Raw genomic sequence first — 21,356 nt, 5'->3', positions numbered from 1 at the left:
TCCTGCTCATCTTTGCAGCAGCTGTTCTTGTATAGTGTATGGTGCATAATAGAAACAGGAGTTCAATAAACATCTAACAAATGGCCAGAGCTGTGCCCCTAGGTTTTAAATGCACACTTGGAAACTCCTGCTGGCCATTAGCCTTCTAGTCTTCAGAGCACGAGAGAAGCATAACAAACATGTTTAGTGTCTAGTAGAGTTCTGCGTAAGCTACAAGTACTACTACACGGTTCTGCTTAAATATACACACATCCTCACGTATACCATCAAGCTTTATTTTTCCGGCAACTAAGTTCTTTAAATCTTTACAAATTTAAATGTAGCCAACCAGCATTCAAAAAAGATTTGTTGGTCAACGACGACGACATTAAACATTATATACGAATATGAAGTTAAAAAAAAAAAAAGAGCTTACTTTGCTCTCTCAGAGAGTCGATTTCTGTGGCCATTTCGATACAATTTTAGTTTGGAGCTTTCACCACCTCTACCTTCCTCTGAAAGGCACAGAGCTCGCCGTGCGGGAAAACAAAACTAAGCCAACGCTCGGCTGGCTGTCAAGCGCTCCAGCGGTGCAATCTGCATCCTACTCACGCGGCATCTACAGTCCCGTCACGCTTCCTTCCCCCGCGTACTCGACGAGTCCCTGGCCCGGGCGAGAGACAGAAGACTGCTAGGGACGCGCCAGTGAATTCTGTTCTACATTCAACCAAATCCCACCCTGGTGGGAGGAGGAAGCGGTCGATAAAGGCGCGCGGGTCACTCGGGGTCCTGTCGCGCCACCTAGGAGAGGGCCGAAGGAGCTGGAGGACAGCCTGCGAGCGCCGTTCTACGCGGAGCGGAGGGGGTTGGAGGGGACGACGCCAAGACGGCTGGGAAGCCCCAGGCCAGCAGCGGAAGTCCACTCGGCCCGCCCTGCGACTTTGAAACCGGTGCCCCGGACCACTCCTTGGAGACGGTGACGCTACCTGCGTCATCACGCGAGCGTTGGCGCTTACGCCATCGCGCTTCCTAGAGTCCTAGCACGCTATTGGCTGGCTGTCAAACAATGGGAGGAGCCGTGAGAACCTGGATGATAGCGGGCTGAGCCACCGGTTGGCGCGGCGGGCAAACTAGTGAGACAGTGTCTCTAAGTGGTAGGGCCCAAGGTCTTTTTCTTTTCTTTTCTTTTAAAAAACTCCCAAAATGTAAACGTGAGTAAGGCATGAAATACAGAGTTTAAATGCCCTCACTGTGTTTGGGTTACTAATATACTAAGCCCTTCTGGACTCAGTAAAGGATGCAAGTTCCTGCGGCTGGGAGCGGAAGCCACACTGGCGTCTTCAGAATCTCCCACCAAGGCTGTACCTCTGGAGGATTTCTGGGTTTGGATTTGGTAGTCTCAAGAAGGTAAATACCATCCTGCTCTTTGTGGGTCTTTAGACAAAGGAGTCAACTGTTGTTTAAATATTTAAGTGTGTAGTAGTTAAGCCTGTAGTTAGAAGTACTCAAAAGATCTTGCAAATTAGCAGCTATTTCTTCAAAGATAAGTTTCCTCAAATATAAGGAAAGAGAAAGGTACCTTTTTTTTGCAAAAACGAACAAACAAAAAGAAAACTTACATTCGTGGATAGATTACAATTTTCATTTTTTAAAATTGATTTTGTCTTGATTTAAAACGTATGTTTTAAAAAAAAATTAACATTGGAGGAAATCTCACCAGTAACAACAAAAATGTTAACTTGAAGCTAGCCACTAGTTTTGTGTTTTTTAATAAACTGTATTTTTATGGATTGAAGTAAAGTTTCACTAAACAGGTATGTCATAGATGCAGCTTGATTTGGCTTTCTGTTTAACAGCTTAAGAAGTTTTGTTGTCCTGTACTTATAATGTCATATAAACAAAGTAACCTCAGCGATATGTATTAACAAATTTTACAACTGTATCCAAATATGTCTGGTTAGGCATCTGAAGGCCTTACTCAGTACTCACTGTTAATAGAATGAGATGGTCACTTCCTCTAAAGACCAGCTGTTAAATATGGATATGCGTATTTTAATAAGCATTGAAAAGCTCTAATTCAGTGTAGAGTTGATGATAATCGAACTTGTTCTGATTTTTAGTAGCTATAACGTTTACAAAAAAACTTTTTAGGGAAAATTGAGTGTGCAAGCTCCAACTTGTTTTTGATGTTCCATATATGACTCTTTCTTCATAAACATCTCACTGACTCTCCAAGGACTTGCTTGTGACTTCTCCCACATTTGAACCTTGTATATTGTCATAATGTATTTTTACTTGGCATCAAATAAATAATTATAGACTTAACTCTACACTTATACCCAAACTGGATGGAAGCAAATACCTTCTGGATATAATTGATGAGTGGTATTTACATGAAGTGAATATCTGAAGTGAAAATTTTTGTTTGCACTTGAATTTTTTAGCTTACATGATCATAATTATGATAATTATGATCATGATAGTTTTTTGTGTTTGTGGTTACAAGATTTTAGTGGTTCAATTTTAATGGAGTATTTTCAAAATAAGTTTCATCATTAGGAAACAAAAATGTGATGATTTCACTTATCCTTAAAGGATCCCATCTTGTGTTTCTCCTTTTCACATCTCATGAGTTCTCTATCCACTTCCCCCAAGGTAGGTGCTACCTTAGTATTTACTTCATCCTCTTCCGGCAGTCTCTCTCATGCTTTATAGTTTGTCTCCAGGCTCCATCATAATACCTGGAACACAAAGAGTTGATTAAATATCTGATGGAAAGAATTTAGTGGATGTGTATGGAAACTATCTATTAGTATAAATTGAATACAAGGAATGACAAGCAGAAATATACGTAGTATGTGTTTAACTGTTGTCAAGCCACTATTTCATGTTTTTTATGACTTTTCTGCAATAAAGAAAACCCCTGAAATTGTATAGATTGAAAATTACTGACATTTCACTAATATTAATTTAGTTGATTGACATTGAGCACCCAGTACTATGTGCAAAGAACCATGAAGAACACAAAGTTAGAAGTTTAAGCAATAGTCAGAACAGATAGCACAGTTGGCAAGTGCCTGAGTTGAGATTTGAACCCAGGCAGTATGGTTCTAATGTCACAGTTGTTAACCACTATGAACATGCCTCCCAGGAGTATAGTATAATATAATTTATAGTTTTTGTTTATATAGCCAGTTAGCCTTTAGTTATATTAAATTAATTATTTCTGTACATGTTCTATTGTAATCTTAATGATTTACAGTTGATTTTCAAATTATTGGACAGTATTTATATTTCTGGATTACCCTTGCTTCTTCTAGGAAACCACTCAAACTTTAGTGGAACGATTAGAAGTCATAAGATGTTCATCTGTGGCCTTTCAACACCTTTCTTTCCTAGAAAAATCAAGTGACTCTGCTTCAGTGTTCCAAGCCCCTCCCCTAGAACGTGTAGGCAGCTGGGTGGAGCCTGAAGCCGAGCCCTCTTCAGTGACCCCTCTAAAAGGAGGAAGCCAGTGTTTGAGAAAAGCTTCGTGGTCTGTGTTCTTTTGTTATTCCTTCTTCTCTCTGACATTCCTTTCACTGTCGCTAGGTCTCGTCTTTCGCTTGATCTGTGGAAAACACTCAAAAGTATTTTACTTTTCGGCTGTCTCTTGCTGAGTGAGCGGACTCCCATTCTCAGGTTGACTTCCTCATTTCTCCGTTTCTCTAATAAATGGGCGGGGCCTCGGGGCGTTACGGAAACTGAAAAGAAATCATTATAGAAAAACTAAAAGAATTTTTGTTGAGCAGAGGAATTTGGAAAATTTCTTTGCAGATCATTAAATTGAGAAAACACTTCCATAACTTATTTCTTTTGAACTTTGTATTTTTTCTTTTCCTGGGTTCTTAATGCTCCAGTGTTGTCTCCTTTTTCTTCATTCGTTTCCTTTTGGAGGTCTTTCAAGGTAAGGATAAAGCAATCAGAATAATTGAAAATTTATTTTTTTTAACTTGTTTTAAGAGCAATTTGAAGAATAGAGGTTAAAAGTGGAAACATACAGATTAACAATAAACAGTGTGTTAAAGTCTAAACAGCCAAACTTAAAATTGCATTGCAGGACAATAATCATCTTGATACTATTCATTATGACTTTTCGGAAATGTTCAGCATATATAATATAAAGGGGAGAAGAGGCAGCCACCGTACTCTTTTTAAGAGACCCGGCCTTAAATTGGACTTAAAAAAAAAAAACTATTCCGTTACCTTAAAATAGTAATGCATGTCTGTCCTAGTATAAAATGCAAATAGGTTTTTTAAAAGTGATGAAGTTGAAAGGAAGCTTTCCTCCTTCCCATATCTGCAGGCAGATAATTCCCTTCAGGGAAGCAACCACTATTACCACTCGTTTCTTGGGTGTTTCCTGAGGTAGTGTATGCATCACAAGCATATATGCAAATAAGCTTCCTTTTTGTTAAATAAATGCACCTTGCTTTTTTTCCCCTTCACAACATATTTTAGAATAGATGTTAATTTAGAGCTGCCGCATTCATTTTAGCAGTTCTACCGTGTTACATTGTATGATAGAGCATAATTTTTTTTAACCAATCCTCTACTGATGGGTATTTAAGTTGCTTCCAACATTTTGTTATTCTGAACAATGCTACAACAAATATCCTCAATGCTTATGTCATTTTGAATATGTGCGGGTATAGTAACTCCTAGAACTAGAATTATTTTTGTCAAAGGGTATTTGCATTTTTATTCTGATAGATGTTGATATATTGCTCTTCACAGAGCTATGTCAATTATACCTCAAGAGCAATATATGATTTTTTTCTCAATGCCCTCATTGATCTGATCCTTGCCAGTCTAAGTGAAAAATAGTAAATGCAATTTTGTGGTTTTAGTTTGCATTTCTGTCGTTATAAGTAAACATTTTGCATTTTCTCTCTGTGAACTGGCTGTTCATAATTTTTGCTCACTTTTCTGTTGGAATGTTGGTCTTTGCCTTATTGATTTCTAGGAGCTCTTTATGCATTAAAGAAATTAGTTATTTGCATCAAGTATGAATTGAATATACTTTTTCCCAGACTGTCTTTTAATTTTATTAATGATAGGCTTTTAGGGTAAAGGGAACTTGGGAAGGAGGTTTTTGCTTTTATTATATTATATTATTTAAAAAATTCCACTTTTATTTTAGATACAGGGGATACATGTGAAGCTTTGTTACTTGGGTATATTGCATAATACTGAGATTTGGGGTATGAATGATCTCATCACCTGGGTAGTGAGCATAGTACCCAGTAGTTAGTTTTACAACCCTTGCCCCTTCTTTCCCTTCCCCCTCTAGTAGTCCTCCGTGGCTATTGTTGCTATCTTTATGTCCATGAGTACCTAATGTTTAGCTTCCACTTAAAAGTGAGAATATGTGGTATTTGGTCTTCTGTACTTGCATTAATTTGCTAGAATAATAGCCTCCAGCTGCATCCGTGTTGGTTTTGTTATTTTTATGTAGTCAAATATTTGGGTTTCGGTTTGTATTATAAAAGGTTTTCTCTACCAGTGCAGGGAAAGCCCAAAATTGGGGCTCAGCCCAGGAGGGTTCTTGGCTTCATGCAGGAAAGAATTCATAAGTTTATCAGAGCAACAAAGTACAGGAAAATGGCTGCTCCATAAACAGAGCAGTAGCAGCAGCTCCCATGAATTGTTGGCTAGCTATATACATGGCAATTCCTTGATTATATGCTAAATAAGGGGTGTATTATTCATGCGTTTTCCAGAAAAGTAGGAGGGCTTCCCAGAACTGAGGGTTCTTCCCTTTTTTAAACCATATATGGTAAATTCTAGGAGTTGTCAAGGCATTTGTAAACTGTCATGCCTCTGTTGGAAGTTTCTTTTTGCGTGCTACTGCATTTTAATTAATATGTAATGAGCAGTGAGGGCAACTAGAGATCACTTTTGTTGCCATCTTGGTTTTAGCTGATTGTGGTCAGTTTCTTTGCTGCATTCTGTTTTGATCAGATTCTGATTTAATCAGCAGGGTCTTGGTACTCAGAAAACAAGTCCAGCTCATCTCTTGTCTTACTACTATAAGATTTTATTTAACTATTTTTTCTTGTTTTTATATGATTTTTATGTTTAAATCTTTGATTTATCTAAAACTTACCTTGGTATAAGGATCCCACTGAATTAAATTGGACTGCAAAGTGAACCAACTGTTATTGGGAATGGGTACCATCCCAAACTCCTGTAGACTTATTATATGTTATTTTTCCAGCACCTGATATGGTACGTGAAACAAGTTGAGTGCTTGATAAACTAAATTGAAAGGGAATTTCTGGGTTTATTGTCTTTGTTGTTAGCCATTGTATTGATCTGATATGTAGTGTTAAAAGAGATGATGGTACCATGAACACAGTAGGTTTCTCCTGTACAAAATCTAGAGTGTTAGATCCAGAGACTAGAATAATTATTCACACAACAAATAAATAGTAAGCATCACTTTCAGGCATTCTAGCTGGGTTCAGGGAGTCAATAAACAAATACGTTATGCCATGTAAGTGCCATGTAAGAATAGAAATAGAGCAGTGTACAGGTTAATAGAGAATGACTAGGAGGGGAGCACTGGCCCAAGAGGTGAAGGATTTTGACAATTAAGTTGTCTCTACTTAATGAGCACATGATCAAATACAAAGAAATGGAAAGGCTGTGGGGGTTAAATCTCAGAAGTTTACCTAAGGAGAATCATCTGTCTCTAGTTGGTGTTGTTTTTAAACTAGATTGTTGACTATTGAGCAGGACAGACTATATTTTTTAGGTTAATTTTTATAAATATTATGCATAGATTGACATGAATATCCTTTAACCAATATGAAGTTTTTTAAAAAATTAAACAAATTTGTCTTTGCAATAAGAAACAAAAGTTGTTTCATGCATTAAAGTCAAAACTATATTGTCTTTGGACTGATCAGCCATGTGTTACTCTCTACTTGTGGAAGTGCAGTTGCTGTTGCTGACAGTATTTTCAAATAATGCTCAAAGAAACCTTAGCAGGGAAAGCAAAAGGAACCAGTAGTATGATTTGAGGTACTCACTACCTAATTCTTAACAGTGGTAACTTTGCTTTTATCTTTACTTCTTCTTAACTTCCAGATAAGATTACATTTTGAAGTAATTTGAAACTATGCAACTTGTCCAGCCCGAGGTCCATGGGCTACATGCAGCCCAGAATGGCTTAGAATGCAGCCCAACACAAATTCATAAACATTATGAATTTTCTTGTGTTTTTTTTTTTCTTTTCTTTTCTTTTTGCTCAGCTATTGTTAGTGAATTTTATGGTGGCCTAAGACAGACAAATCTCCCATTGTGGCCCAGGGAAGCCAAAAGGTTGGACACACCTGCTATAAAGTATACCTCACTCTCACTATGAGACCCATTATGTGTGCATGAAAGTGACAGGCCACTTTTAGGAGCATATCACTGGATATCACTGGATATGGTTTTATTCCATTTAGACATAGAGGCGATTGCCTGAATGTGCTGGGAATTAAGAAGTCCCTAGTGGAAACCCACTGATTAAGATAGGCATCCCTTATAATGTAGGCAGAATTTTTGTGGATTTGGTGGTTATATGAAGAATAAGTGAATCTGCTAGAACTTCCTAGTAGCAAAGATATATTGCCAGAATTGTCAAGAATTATCAAGCCCTAAATTAGGAGAATAGCATTTTCTCTCAGCCTATTGGTGTCAGAGTTATCAGCATTTCTAATGTCCTGATTTATTCTTATTTCTTCCTGTATGCTGCATAAGAATACTTATTACCAAAATTTAGGGTAGAGGGTTATACATTTTTTTTTTTGTAGAATGTGCCTTGATGTTTCAATTAAAGAAAATTAATTTATTATTGGGGTATTTTATTTCATACAATTCCACTTAAATCAGAATCAATTTATATAATCTTATCACTCATTGAGCTTATATCAATAATGAAGAATATGAGTTGCTGAACATTTCTTCTGAAATGCTATTAGCTTTCTACAAATGGATTATAATACCAGAACTGTTTAATTTTAGAGATTATTTAGTAAGATTTTTTAGCATATAGTGAAAATTAGTAAAAGCTATATGCTTTAGAGAAAAGTTTTCAGAGATCTTGGATTCTTATATTATACAGAGCTTGTATATTTGGATCTCCCACTGCTTAGCTCATCGTAGTTTTTCAGTACATATTCATTGAATTAAATTTATTCCAATTTAGTAACTTAATTACTTACAGTAAAAAATAACATATAAAGCAAAGGAATACATTCAAAGATTTCAGATAAAAGAAGTTACAGTTTGGAAAAGTCATCAGGTAATGAGTGAGATTATCTTTTGGATAAAACATAGGATTCAGTATAATTGAGGGGGGGGGGGTCCACCACTCCTAAAATAAAATTTTCATCTCCTTGCAGATTCCTGAAATGTCTTCATCTGGAAAAACAGTGCTGACACTGGTTCAATGTCTAGATATGCTAGTCATGTGATCTTGGACAAATCTGTTCCATTTGTAATGAAGGCAATAATAGTTTCTCTGCAAGTTTGTAGTGAAATTAAATGCGACAGTATTTATAAAATGCCCAATCCATAGCATTCGAAAATATAATTTTATTGATGCATTGAAATATGTTCTTCTATTGAATACTTAGAAACTAATTTAAAAATGCAAAAACTGCTTTTTTGTAGGTAGTCTATTTCAAAATTTAAATGATTGTAGATTCTGTTCCCATTTTTCAGTTGTAGAGAGGTAATTATCAAACAAGCAGTGATTTAACAGTTAAAATATTAAAAATGGAAAGTGTATATGCTGGGACAAAGGAAGGCAATATTCAACTCTAATAACTTTTAAATGATTGGAACTCCCCAGCCCTAACCCCCATGAAGAAAAGGATTTTAGCCAAAAGAACAGATGTTAACAGCACTGCTTCTTCTGATTTATGGAGATTTTTTTTTTAATCAAGTTGAATTTTATTATAAAGATCTTGATTCCCAGAGGAACCAGTACCTGAGACACCTGCACACTTTACAGTAAATAAGAGACAAAGGATGACATAGAAACCCATGGTGCTTGTAGTTGCAGTTAAGTATATCAATAATTTTTGCAGTAGACTTAATTACAATTAAAAAATGATTTTGATGCACTGTTTACAACAGCACTAGAGCCAAGTCTAGACTTCAATTTTAAAGCTTCTAGGAACTAGTTACCTATTTTAGACTAGAACTCAGAGTCCGTGCTTTGGCACAACTCAAGATAGCCTTTTGACTCCTAGGACTGTGCTCTTGCCACTTTGCTGCCTTCCTGTCTGCTGTTTGGCATTGAAGTTTTCGTTTCATTTCCAACTGAAGAAAACATTTGTATATTGTTAAAGAGTTTGTTTTAATGTGTTTTTTCTTTTAGAGTCTTCAGATGGATTTTAAAATTGAACATACTTGGGATGGTTTTCCAGTGAAGCATGAGCCAGTATTTATCAGGCTGAATCCAGGTGACAGAGGAGTGATGATGGACATTAGTGCTCCATTTTTCAATGATCCTCCGGCCCCACTTGGAGAGCCAGGAAAACCTTTCGATGAACTGTGGGATTATGAAGGTAAGTGGAAGTACTGTATTTTATTGCAAACATAAATCTTTTTATAATAACCTCTCACAGAACTGTTATTTTATCTTGCTGTTGGGAAGTAAGTGCTTCTGAGCAATTGACATGTACAGTTTCTGATACTTCCCACCAATCTCTCATTCTAACTTTTTCTCCATTACCTATGTGACTTTAACTATATAACTATAACAGTAAAAAAAAAATGGCAATTACAAATCCAGATTTTTTTATTGCTGCCATATTTTCTTCCTTTATTTCTGTTACCTATGCTGAGAAGGGTTTAGCATTCCTGTTTGTATTTAAGTATCTTTAAATTACCACTCTAACCTCATAAACCTTCTTTATGGAAGATTTGAAGTGTTTTACTTACTGAAGAAACACTACCAACCTCAACACGAAATGTAGTTTTTACTTTATACTGGCAATTCATCTCACATATCAAATTAAGACATGATATAAAATTATACTGTTTCAGGTTTGCTCTGTGGTCTCCTTCTGTATCCTAATTAAGCTATCAGAATCATCTTTCTGAAATACTCTTCATGATGCCATTTTCCAGATCATAAATCATTATTATCTCTAGAATAAAGTTCAAACCCTTCCTTTAAGCTTTCAGCATACTTATGAATTGGGCCGCCATATTCAAGCTCTTGACCTGTGTACCTTCTCATTCTATTCCCCCTACCTCTAACACGTAGTTCAAGATCTAATTCATGTCCCATTTTTTCAAAGATTTTGATGAATCTTCTAGTCAATACATCTACTTTATCTATGTCATTTGTAGGCATACATTTTGTCAGTGTTAATTTGTCATATGTTAAATGTATTTGTCTTTTATTGATACAAAACTGGTGTATACCATCTTCCTAATGGAATACACACTAATATGACTTACCTGCTAGAGGTACTACAGACATGAACCTCAACAGATTCTAACTTCAACTCACCTACTTCTCTCATAAACCATTTCTTTACCTAATTGCCCAATGTCAATAAATGGTACTAACAATACATTAAATCACCAAATCTAAAACTGATTAGATCTTTCTAAGATATCCTTCTTTGACACTTTCAATTATTTGGATTTATTTACTAAGTCCCATCAGTTTTGCCTCCCAAATATTCCTCTAACTCAGTATCTCCTCTTTATCCCCACTGTCCTTGCCAAAGATTAGGCTTTCATCATCTTTTACCTGGTTTAGGGCAGAGCCTTCTAAATAGTGTTTTTGCCCTTAAGACCATTGTTCACTTAGAAGCCAGAATGATATATCTAAAATGGAAATTTAAACTCATCCTTCAGCTACCTAAAAACCTTCTCAGGATACTTGTCCTCTCAAGGTAAGTTTTCCTCTTCTTAATATGATCTCTATATAAGATTTTCTGTGACCTGGCCCCTTATTCTCTCTATAGCACCATCAGCTCCTCCTACATTGGAATGTTTGCCTGATAAGACTGAACTGTTCATAGATCTTTAAATAAGCTACATTATTTCCCAATTGTGTACCCTTGATTTTACTGTTGTCTTGCCCTAGAATGCTGTTTCTATCATTCTTCACCTAGTTCCAACTCATCTTTCAAGACAGAGCTTAAACAGCAACTTGTCCAGGAATCCTTCACTAAACCACTTTTTTGAGCTAAACATCTGTTTTCTTTTTTCCTGTAGCAATGCATACATCCTCCATTTTGGAACTTTTATTTAAATTTTCCATTTTAGTTTCTGATTAGATTGTGAGATAATAAAGGTATTTCCAGAATCTGATATAGTGTTTAATACAGATAAGCTGCAAAAGTATTTGTGAGGTGATGATGGAAAGTAGAAAGCAGAAGATATATATGTGCATCTGTGTGTGTATGTGAGAGAGAGAAATATATACACACATATGTACAGTGAGAGAGATAATGTGTATGTATATATGTATGTATCTAATATATATATCTCCAAAGACATATATATACATATATAATATATATACACAAAAATATATATATACACACAAAGATACACACACACAAAGATATATATATACACGTATCTTTGGAGAGAGAGAAAGAGAGATCTATTTTAAGAAATTAGCTCACACAATTGTGGCGGCTAACAAGTCCACTCTTCCCTGGGTCTTCTGTCTGCTGGTTAGAGAGTCCCTTCTTCCCTGGGTCTTCAGCCTACTGAAGAACTGCTTCAGGCCTGCTGAAGACCCAGGGAAGAGTTGATGTTGCAATTCAAGTCTGAAGGCTGTCTGCTGGCAGAATTCCTCTCTTGGGGGAGGTCAGTCTTTTTTTCTATGAAGGCTTTAAACTGATAGGATAAGGCCCAGCCACATTATAGAGGGAAATCTGCTCTACTGATTTAAATGTTAATCTCATCTTAAAAAATGGCTTCACAGAAACAACTAGAATAATGTGTTACAAAATATCTGGATACCATGGCCTAGTTAAGTTGACAGATACAATTAACTATCATGTTAGACATTCTAATTTGTCTAGATAAAAGATTTAGAAAGGGGCAATAAGATTCTCTGAATTGCTGACAGAACTATATCTATATCTTAGCTATTTTATTATAAAAATAACACATGGAAAATTGGAAACAACCTAAATGTCTATCCATGAAGGATTAAGTGAATAAGTTATAACATTCTATAAAATAATACTATTCAGTCATTACAATAGTATGTAGAAGCACAGAAAAAGTCCGGCAGGATTTAGACCAAAGGGGAGGAAAAGGACGTTGACTTTTTATTTCATTCATATATATATATATATATATATATATATATATATATATATATATATATATTTCTTTAATTATTTACAAGAAAGATGTATTATATTCAAAATTAAATGACTTTAAAAATAGCAATATTCAGAAATTTCCAGGAAATTATAAAAAAGAAAAGAAAGATCACCTACCTAAATTCTTGCAATCACGGATAAGCAGTCATTAACATTTTTGTGCACATTTTGCAGATATCTAGACATAGGCATACATGTGATTTTAATGTCATATACATTTTGGTTGCTATTCTGCAGCCGACCTCTTGAATATCACGGATATCTTCCTACATCAACAAATATTTAATGGTATCTTTGATTTTACTAGCTGCATTGTTTTTCATTGCATAGAATATATGAATTCCATAATTTATTTAACAGTTCTCCTGTATAGTAGGAGATTTATTTAGAGAATAAGAGATAATTTTATATAATAGGGGATAATCACTTAGATTATTTCTAATTTTTGAACAGTACTCTAATTAATAGCATTATACTTAATTCTTTTCCCAGTTGTCAGATTATACTCTTAGGATAAATTCGCAGAAGATAAGTGGCTCAAAGTCTATGTGATAATGTTAATTTCTTTACAACCTGACCAGCACTAGTTTTTTTGTTTTTCTTTCTTTTCTTTTTTTTTTTTGAGACAGAATCTCACACTGTTGCCAGGCTAGAGTGCAGTGGTGCGATCTTGGTTCACTGCAACCTCTGCCTCCCAGCTTGAAGTGATTCTCCTGCCTCAGCCTCCCAAGTAGCTGGGGCTACAGGCGCATGCCACAACACCCAGCTAATTTTTGTATTTTTAGTAGAGACAGGGTTTCACCATGTTGGCCAGAATGGTCTCAATCTCTTGACCCTGTGATCCGCCTGCCTTGGCCTCCCAAAGTGCTGGGATTACTGGCATGAGCCACTGCTACCGGCCACCAGCACTAGTTTTAATTAATTTTTTCAATATATGGCAATCTGATATGTGAGAAAATTGTTGATGATTTATTTCATATATATTTCTTCTTCCAGGCAATGTCTATTTTCTTTGCACTTTTTCCTATGGGGATAGTATTATAATTAAAAATAGTTAATTCATTTTATATTCTAAAGGAATAAACAAATTATTTTTGTTGGTAAGCAGTATTAAATTTCTCAATATGTTATATCTCTGTTTTCAAAAGTTGTGGAAGCATTTTTCTTGAATGGTATAACTGAGCAGTATTTAGAAGTTGAACTTTGTCCGTAAGTATAAAATGTTTCTTCTTAATTATTACTACATAATTTGAACATATTATTTTCTAGTTATAAATGATGTGGTTATAGTAAAAGCTCATTAATTCCAGTTAACTAGTAAGAATGGTACTCTGAATTTGTTTGACTGATATACTTTTATATATTTCTTAGTTTCAAGTACAGAACATATATTTAGAATATATGTTTAGAATATAGTCATATTCTAAATGTTTGAAAATCCTATGTCAATATTTTCAGTTCGGTAATGTAGATTTTTCTAATAAACTTGAAGATTTTTTTTCAAAATGAAGTCATTATAAAACAAAAACTTTTCCTCATTATTTACTTCATAAATTTGCATTATTATATATAGCTGTTCAGAAATAAAAAGAGAGATATGGATATAATTAATTGAGCTAGCTTATAAAAATGTTTCTTTTAAGGGATTTTTAAGTGACTAGATGAAACTTTTATTTTATATATCACATAATTAAGTATTCATGTATTCCATTCTTTATTCATCATGCATTTATTAAGTATATGCTGTATTACTTTTGCATTCAATGCCAGGGATAAAAACTAAATCACATGTGGATATTTGTAGACTTATTAAAAATATTAACTTGGACTCTCTTTGTTTAGGTTTAACTGTCTCTTGGATTCTGTTTACGTGGTTGGGCAAACTATTTCCTTTATTCTATAGATGTACACCTATTATCTAAATTATAGCACATTTTAAATTATTAAAGTATTTAATAATGAAATCTTTATATTGCAGTTATTCATTTGAAATGCCATTTAAATGCTTCTTAGTGTCTAACATTCAGAAGCCATTGCTCCTTTTGTAGGCTGGACAGACTGCCAAACAATTGATTTAAATGAGATTTGTAGATACTCTTTTATTTTCCTTTATTTTGATATTTAGCTAAATCTAATGTAGAAAAGTCTAGCTGTTTGCATTATGTTTTTTAAGCATCATCATAAACCTTTGTGTGTCACATTTCAACTAACATGCTAAAATTTGTTACTGACAAATATGATTAATTCTCATAAACTGTCATAAGAAGTAAGAAAACTTCAACTATTGTGTGCTTATTTTTACCCTACAAGTGAGAAAATTAAGACAAACATTCCTAGCTTGTCTAGAGAACAGAAGTTGGATCTCCTAAAGTTTGGCCCTTAGTTTTAATTTTATTAAATGGTAATACCAGTTTATTTTCATAAAGTGATAACACAGATGAATAGAATAATTACATTCTCTTTTGTTAAGAAATTACACAGTAATAATTGTGTATAAAAGTAATAGGTTTTAAAGGTTAAAGAAATTATCAGAGTAGTTTGGTTTCATATGTATCAGGATAGTTAATAATTAAGAATCAAGGTTTTGCTCCAGGCAGTCATTTCCTATAACAGTTAATTAATCTCTAGAAAGCAACAGGAAGAATATTGTTTTAATTTGCAAGCATTTTTACTCTTAGGATGTACTCCTAAGGGTGCATAATAACAACAAAAATAATCAGAAGATTTTTAAATGGAAAAGAATACTTGGCTTCTGTTAGAAAAGTTTACTGAAGGAAATCCTCCCTGAAAAGCTCTCAAAAGAGGATCTGTGTAGAAATGTTTAAGATACAGGTTTTCTTAGAGTTAATGAATTGCTTCATGTAGATACATGAAATCCTTTGATTCTTAATGACCTGGCTACTCCCAATTGTACACTGTTACCGGAATTTCCATTTGGAAATATAGTCTGTTCCTTGTTGAAAACATGATGCCGAACTAATGGTAGAAAGCAGCAAAACACAAGAGGCAGACAGGTTGAGGACAGTGTATGAAAAAAATAGACACTGACTGAAATCTTTAGCCTGTTTACTAGTTGTAGACAGTCTATGTTTTGCATTTTTAAAATTTTCCTAATGAGCTACCAGATAGTTTTCTTACAGAAATAACCTTTATTAAAAATAATAATAATAATAACCTTTATTAAAAGTTGTTGAATTCAGACTTGGAAATCGGTGCTTGCTTTAGTTTTTGAAACTTGTTTTATAACAAACTCCAAGTAACATGGTATCTCTCTGACTTTTTTTCGTATTTTGTGTCATCTAACCAAATGAAGTATTTAATATAATTTTTTATTTAAAGAATATAAAAAACAAGCTAAACGTGAAACTTTATGCATTTGGTGGCAGTTGTCTGGAGAATGGTAAACTCAAAGATGTCATTTCTAAGCAACTGAACACACTGCCTCTCCTTATAATAATGCAGTATTAATATTGCATCTTTTAATTATTTGGAAATTTAGTTGCAAGCACACAGATTCCATGTATAAAGGATAGTGAAGAAAATAACATTTATGTTTTTCAAACACTCATGAGGAATCTTAATTTTGACAGCCACGGCCAGCATTTAGTGCTTTTACTTTCTGGAAGAAGAAATGTGTGGAAAGTAAGTAAATTAAAATATGAGACAAAATCATTATGTACACAGTAATACATATATTTCTATGTTTAAAGTATAAGCCTAATTTTATCTTTTGTGTTTCACGTGTTGTTTCTGTAGCAAGAACTTCCTTTATCATTCAGAGTGTCCAGAGGAGAGACAAAATGGGAAGGCAAAGCTTATCTTCCTTGGAGTTATTTTCCACCAAATGTGACAAAATTCAATTCATTTGCAATTCATGGATCAAAAGATAAACGAAGTTATGAAGCTCTTTACCCTGTACCTCAGCATGAACTACAACAAGGACAAAAACCTGACTTGTAAGTAGAAAATAAATGAATATATGTTCCAAATATACGAGTTTTTTGGAAATTCGTTCTTAGTGGTGCAGAAGTAACACTTCTGATCAAAGAAGACGACATATGTGCACAAGCACCTACTAGAGCCCAATGTTTCCTAATGGTCCTCAGGAAATATTTAGTGAACTTTGGACTGACATAATCTCTCTCACTACTGTCAGTAGAGCACTTATTTTTCCATAGTGGTATGAGAAAAGTGTTGTTTCCATGTGAGAAAACTAAACATTGCATGTGAGAAGACTAAACGTTCCAACAGCTGATACAGAAGTATGGTTACAAATTCATTTAAAACTTCTTTCAGAGCTAAAGGGCCAGAAGCATCAGTGTTTCCTGGTGTGAACAAGGGATCCCCTGTTGCAAGGAAATCTGATCTTCTGTTTTCTCTCTAGTTCTTCTCTTCTGGTAACCTCATAAGGATAAAAATGTCAACTCTGTTTCTAGGCAACATTGCTTATGATAAAAATGGCCCTTAAGTGGTAAATTACATCTGGACTGAGAATAATTTTGAATGAAGTATAAATATATGATGGAGACAGTGTGGCTTTGGGATTCCCTTTTAATGGTCATGTTCCCTGTGGGAACCCTGGAAGCTATGCCTATGGAGTTATTCCAAGAGATATTACTCTCATGGGGCAACAGGCATTTGAGCCAAGGTATCCGCTTTGCTTTCTCAATTTGCGTCTTGTTTCCTTGCACCTGTAGCTCTCACGTAGGCAGACTAGAGCCTTATGAATGCTTCGTGGACTTCTGCAAGGACTGCTCCTTTAGGGAGGAAAGCCAGATGCTGTCCTGGGGCAAACTGTGATTCCTGCTCTGTATCTCTCTATGTATACTCACCATAGCCAAGGTAGTCTGGTGAGTCTGAGCATTTGGAAGAACCTAACGGAGACATCCTAGTGAGCATTGCACTATGGTAGATGAACATTCCTACCTTTTTACCTTTGGAATGTGCTGCATTATCCTTCCTCTCCTTGTTTGCCTTCTTCCTGTCATGCTCTTACTTCACACTTTGTCTTCATCCCTTCTAGCATATTTCTTTATTTTGCTTGACATTCTTTCCGTTTTTCCCTTTGCCTTTCTCCCCAGTCCTGACATAGCTTTTACCTAGTCTCCTTTTTCCTTCCTTTTTCTTTTCCTTCACTATTTTTTCCTTAATCTCTTACTCTGGGATTGACAACTGTGACTCAAAAACCGATTTATCCTCACCAGGTGGGCAGAATAAGACAAAAATGTAGTTGCAACTGACTTAATGTCCTCATATCAAGACGTCATGTCTCTGGCTGTTCATCAGCTAATACCTTCCTATATTCAGCCTCCTCATTCATACGTTATTGGAAGCTTATCTTAGGTGGAAGTATGATTATACACTGGCCAGGGCAGAGCTAAGGCAGAGTGACTTCCTACAGAGTAAGGCTCTACTGAAGCACATTACCTAAGCCTTTCCTCATTAAGCCACAAGAGAAAGCTTCTTGATATAGTTAAAGGGTTTTTCTGGAAAGAAAAGAACTGAGATTAATACTCTTTTACATTAACTTCTCTTGCTTTGGCAGAGAAGGGAATTAAGAAGTCTGTCTTCTTATCTATGGAACTGAAACTTTTTAAAACAATTGCTTATATGACTGATATAAATATACCAAAGTTGGAATATAAAAACATATCATAATATGATTTGTTTAAAACTGAATGGAATGAGTCATGTTTTGAGAGTTGATTTCTCCCTTCAGCTGTGAGGGAGCTATTTGCAAAATTGAAAGAAAAGTGCTTTAAGACGCAGGTGAATGTTTTCAGAGCTGAGTGATAGCTAGAGTGAGAAAACTGTACATATAAAGTATATCTTACCTTTAGTATTGCTTAAAATAGAATGTTGTCCTATCACAGATGTGACAAAATAAATAGCCCTTTGGGACATCTATTTCACAAATGCATAATTCATTTCAATTCCCACTTTCTTTTTCTTTGCTTTTAGCCATCGCCTAGAATACTTCAAGCCTTTCAATTTTAACACACTGCTTGGAGAAGAATGGAAACAACCAGAATCAGACCTATGGCTAATAGAGAAATGTGATATATAGGAGGTTATATATAAATAGATAACCATACCAATCACTTTTTCTCTATACCTTTTAAGATAAACAAAAAAATAAGTATCAATCTTTTTTAAGACATCATGCATACATTTTAACAACAAATATTTTCATAGAAGTCACTGAAAATATAGTATCTGTTGCAAATAGTATATGATTAACATGAAAATAGATGATTCTTTATAGATGATTTGATCTGTAGAGTCACAATGTTTCTCAGAGTCCCTTAGTCCAGGATGTTACATTCTCAGCACACAGTACAGTTATTCTTGAGAACTACAAGTGAGAAAGGGTGGACAATTGAGTTTGTCCAGGCCTACCTAGAGAACTTGTTCTGCACTACCCTGAGATTCGGCCATTTCATTCCTAGATATGTTCCCCAGAAAAATGAATGCTCATAGGAGCTTTATTCACAATAACACAAAACTGTAAACAGTCAAATATCTATCCATAGGAAAATGGGTAAACTGCAATATGGTCAGTGGAATACTGGTCATTAAAAAAAGGACTACTGTTACATGTAACAACCTGTATGAATCTCAAAAACATTAAGTTGAGCAAAATAAGCCAGACATAACATACTGTCCAATTACTTTTATATTAAAGCCACTTCCAGGCAAAACTAGCATTTGATGATAGACACCAGAACAGAGGCTGCTCTGGGTAAGGGCAGGGAATTCAAATTGTATGGAAAAGGGGCCTGAGGAAATTTCCTGGGGTGATTGAAATGTTTTGTATTTTGATCTGGATGATGGTTATGTAGCTGCATACATTTGTCAACATTCCTCATGCTGTATATTTAGATTTGTGATTTTACTATATGTAAATTAATTCCTTAATATAATACTCTTATAAAATAAGCTGTAAATTAAATGGAATTAACTTCAAGTTTACATTGCATTTGTATTTTTCCATTGACAACCACTAGTGCTGGTTAAATATGGCCTGTTGACTTACTCATTTCTTACATATGTTCTCTATCTGAAAAGAGAACTAGTGTAAGATAAATGCTGACTTTTACAAAAGGTATTATAAGTATCTCCTGACTTCACATCATGGAGGCAGTGTTAGGCAACTTAGATAAATTGAGAAATTATTTTAAAAACTAACAATAGCGACTAATTAATTTGATATAGAAACGATCTGCCTATTTTGGATAGGAAAGACATATTTTAAACAATCTAGGATGATTTATTTATAAATTACCTGAATAATTTTATAAATGCATATAAAACTATCAAAATAAAAATAAGAGTATCTTGATTTTAGAAGTGAATCAAACACTATGAATCACAGTTTCAGATGTAAATCATAACTATTTATAATATGGATAAAAGTGAAGTACAAATATAGAATCAATCACAACAATATAAAATACTGAATTTGAGTGTTGTAGCTTGTGAGCTTTCTCAAACCTAACGTGTATCTTTTCAAAATTTGTTTAGATGTTTTTTAAACATCTCTTAACTTTCTTTCATCTAGATAAGAAATTTATTTTTCTTCCAATACCAAGCAAGCAAAAATACATTATATAAACATTTTCTTTTGAAAGGAACATGCATATCAACTACAGAATTTTGGAAAGCTTGTCCATCAGTCAGGTACAAATAATATATCCTATAGAAACTTGTATTTGAGAGTGGGTATTTTTAATAGCCATTTCAAATTTGTTTTTCAACTTTAGGACCATGAAAGAATAATCATCCTTTTGTTTAAAATATGCATAAATGTTGTTCACTACAGTGTCAAGCAGATTTTCTCTTCTCACCACCTAAATAGATTACACAGTGTGCATATTTATTCAGGTGCTTTCTCATGATTTTTCCCAGCTCCAGGGAAGTGTAAGTCACAGTCTGAAAGGAAATACACTTTTTATTTCTAGCTCCAAAGTACTTTTTTTAAATGTTAAAAATGTTTTTGCCACAGAAGAAAATATTTAATTTCCCCTCATTCTATTCCTCCTTTTGCTCCTTTTTAAAATGTTAGGCTTTGAGGGAAAGAAGATAATGAGCATAATTAATTTGATATTGAAAAAGAAAGGGTAGCAAGTGGATGAAGCAATTACAGTAAGCCCTCAGCCCTTTTCTCATGCCTCAAAGCCCAGGGATTGTCTCTTCTTCTCCATGTAAGTTCCCATAGTATTTTACACATTGCTTGATTAAAGCATTTATTTCACTGTGTCCTACATAGCTCTTCTGACCCCCCTCCCATCCTCCTAGCCTAACTTTCTACTCCAGCAATCAGTTGCATACAGTGAACTGACTCTCCAGTTGCCTCAGCTGCACTATGTATGTCTTGCTTCCTGCCCCTAGAGTTTCTCTGCTTTCTCTGCTGTGTGGAACACTGGCAGGAACCCATTTAGCCATTCTCGCACATGAACTACCCTGGATACGTGAAGGGACTAAAACACCCCATAGGGCACCTCTTGACCAAGGAGGGTGATAATTGATGGAGAAATACTTCTCTGTTACATCTCTCAGTTTAACAGTTCTATGGTCCCTTCCACATAGCTCCAAAGAAGTTCTCTTAAAAGGATCCCACCCTGGTTACCCACAACAGCGGCCGACTGGTAATACACTTTTGCCTGATCTTTCCTTCATTTCCATCATTTTCTGTTTTGCTCTTCCTAGTACCCCTCTCTTGCCTGGAATTGCTTAACTACAGTCAACCTCTGTGGAAGTGATTGTCCCATGTTTGCTTTAGGGGAACCCAAGCTAAGTCAGTGATTACCTAACGTAGCCCTAGAAAGCATCTCATCAGAATGGGAATCTAGAATTGTATCATAGGGCACTTGGTGACAAGGACCCCATTGTTAGTGGTAATGCCTCTGGTATAAGTAACTTCACAGTTACTAAAACTTTCATGGAGTGGTAGACTGGCTTGAGGTGCAC

General features: G+C 35.0%; 2 protein-coding genes across 12 annotated transcripts in view; one reads left to right on the top strand and one right to left on the bottom strand.

Annotated features, from left to right (window-relative positions):
* The window catches only part of SCLT1 (sodium channel and clathrin linker 1), a 223,477-nt gene extending 222,559 nt beyond the window's left edge, over positions 1 to 918 (bottom strand). For 7 of the 8 annotated variants that reach the window (XR_010345381.1, XR_001110683.3, XR_001110682.3 and 4 more), the window contains exon 1: positions 416 to 917. Coding sequence is in view for 4 of the 8 variants with exons in the window: in XM_064383880.1 (XP_064239950.1) it covers positions 416 to 449 (34 nt within the window). In the remaining 4 variants the exon portion in view is untranslated. Of the gene's footprint in view, positions 1 to 415 lie in introns of all 8 variants that reach the window. The other variant, XM_064383881.1, reaches the window with a different exon arrangement.
* A 146-nt stretch (positions 919 to 1,064) lies between these two features.
* Positions 1,065 to 21,356, top strand: part of CUNH4orf33 (chromosome unknown C4orf33 homolog) — a 40,818-nt gene continuing 20,526 nt past the window's right edge. Inside the window, exons 1-7 of one of the 4 annotated variants that reach the window (XR_001110685.3) lie at positions 1,065 to 1,386; positions 9,398 to 9,587; positions 13,535 to 13,595; positions 15,977 to 16,028; positions 16,143 to 16,342; positions 17,084 to 17,236; positions 18,348 to 18,428. Coding sequence is in view for 3 of the 4 variants with exons in the window: in XM_012473002.2 (XP_012328425.1) it covers positions 9,407 to 9,587; positions 13,535 to 13,595; positions 15,977 to 16,028; positions 16,143 to 16,342; positions 18,348 to 18,453 (600 nt within the window). In the remaining variant the exon portion in view is untranslated. Of the gene's footprint in view, positions 1,387 to 3,437; positions 3,515 to 9,397; positions 9,588 to 13,534; positions 13,596 to 15,976; positions 16,029 to 16,142; positions 16,343 to 17,083; positions 17,237 to 18,347; positions 19,361 to 21,356 lie in introns of those variants that run through there. The other 3 variants (XM_012473002.2, XM_012473003.2, XM_064383876.1) reach the window with 3 other exon arrangements.

This window comes from Aotus nancymaae, unplaced genomic scaffold (genome assembly GCF_030222135.1).
Source record: "Aotus nancymaae isolate 86718 unplaced genomic scaffold, 86718_ANA_hifiasm-v0.15.2.pri h1tg000033l, whole genome shotgun sequence".
Taxonomy (NCBI): domain Eukaryota; kingdom Metazoa; phylum Chordata; class Mammalia; order Primates; family Aotidae; genus Aotus; species Aotus nancymaae.
The sequence above is the reverse complement of the archived record's forward strand: the minus strand, read 5'-3'. Positions and strand labels throughout refer to the sequence as shown.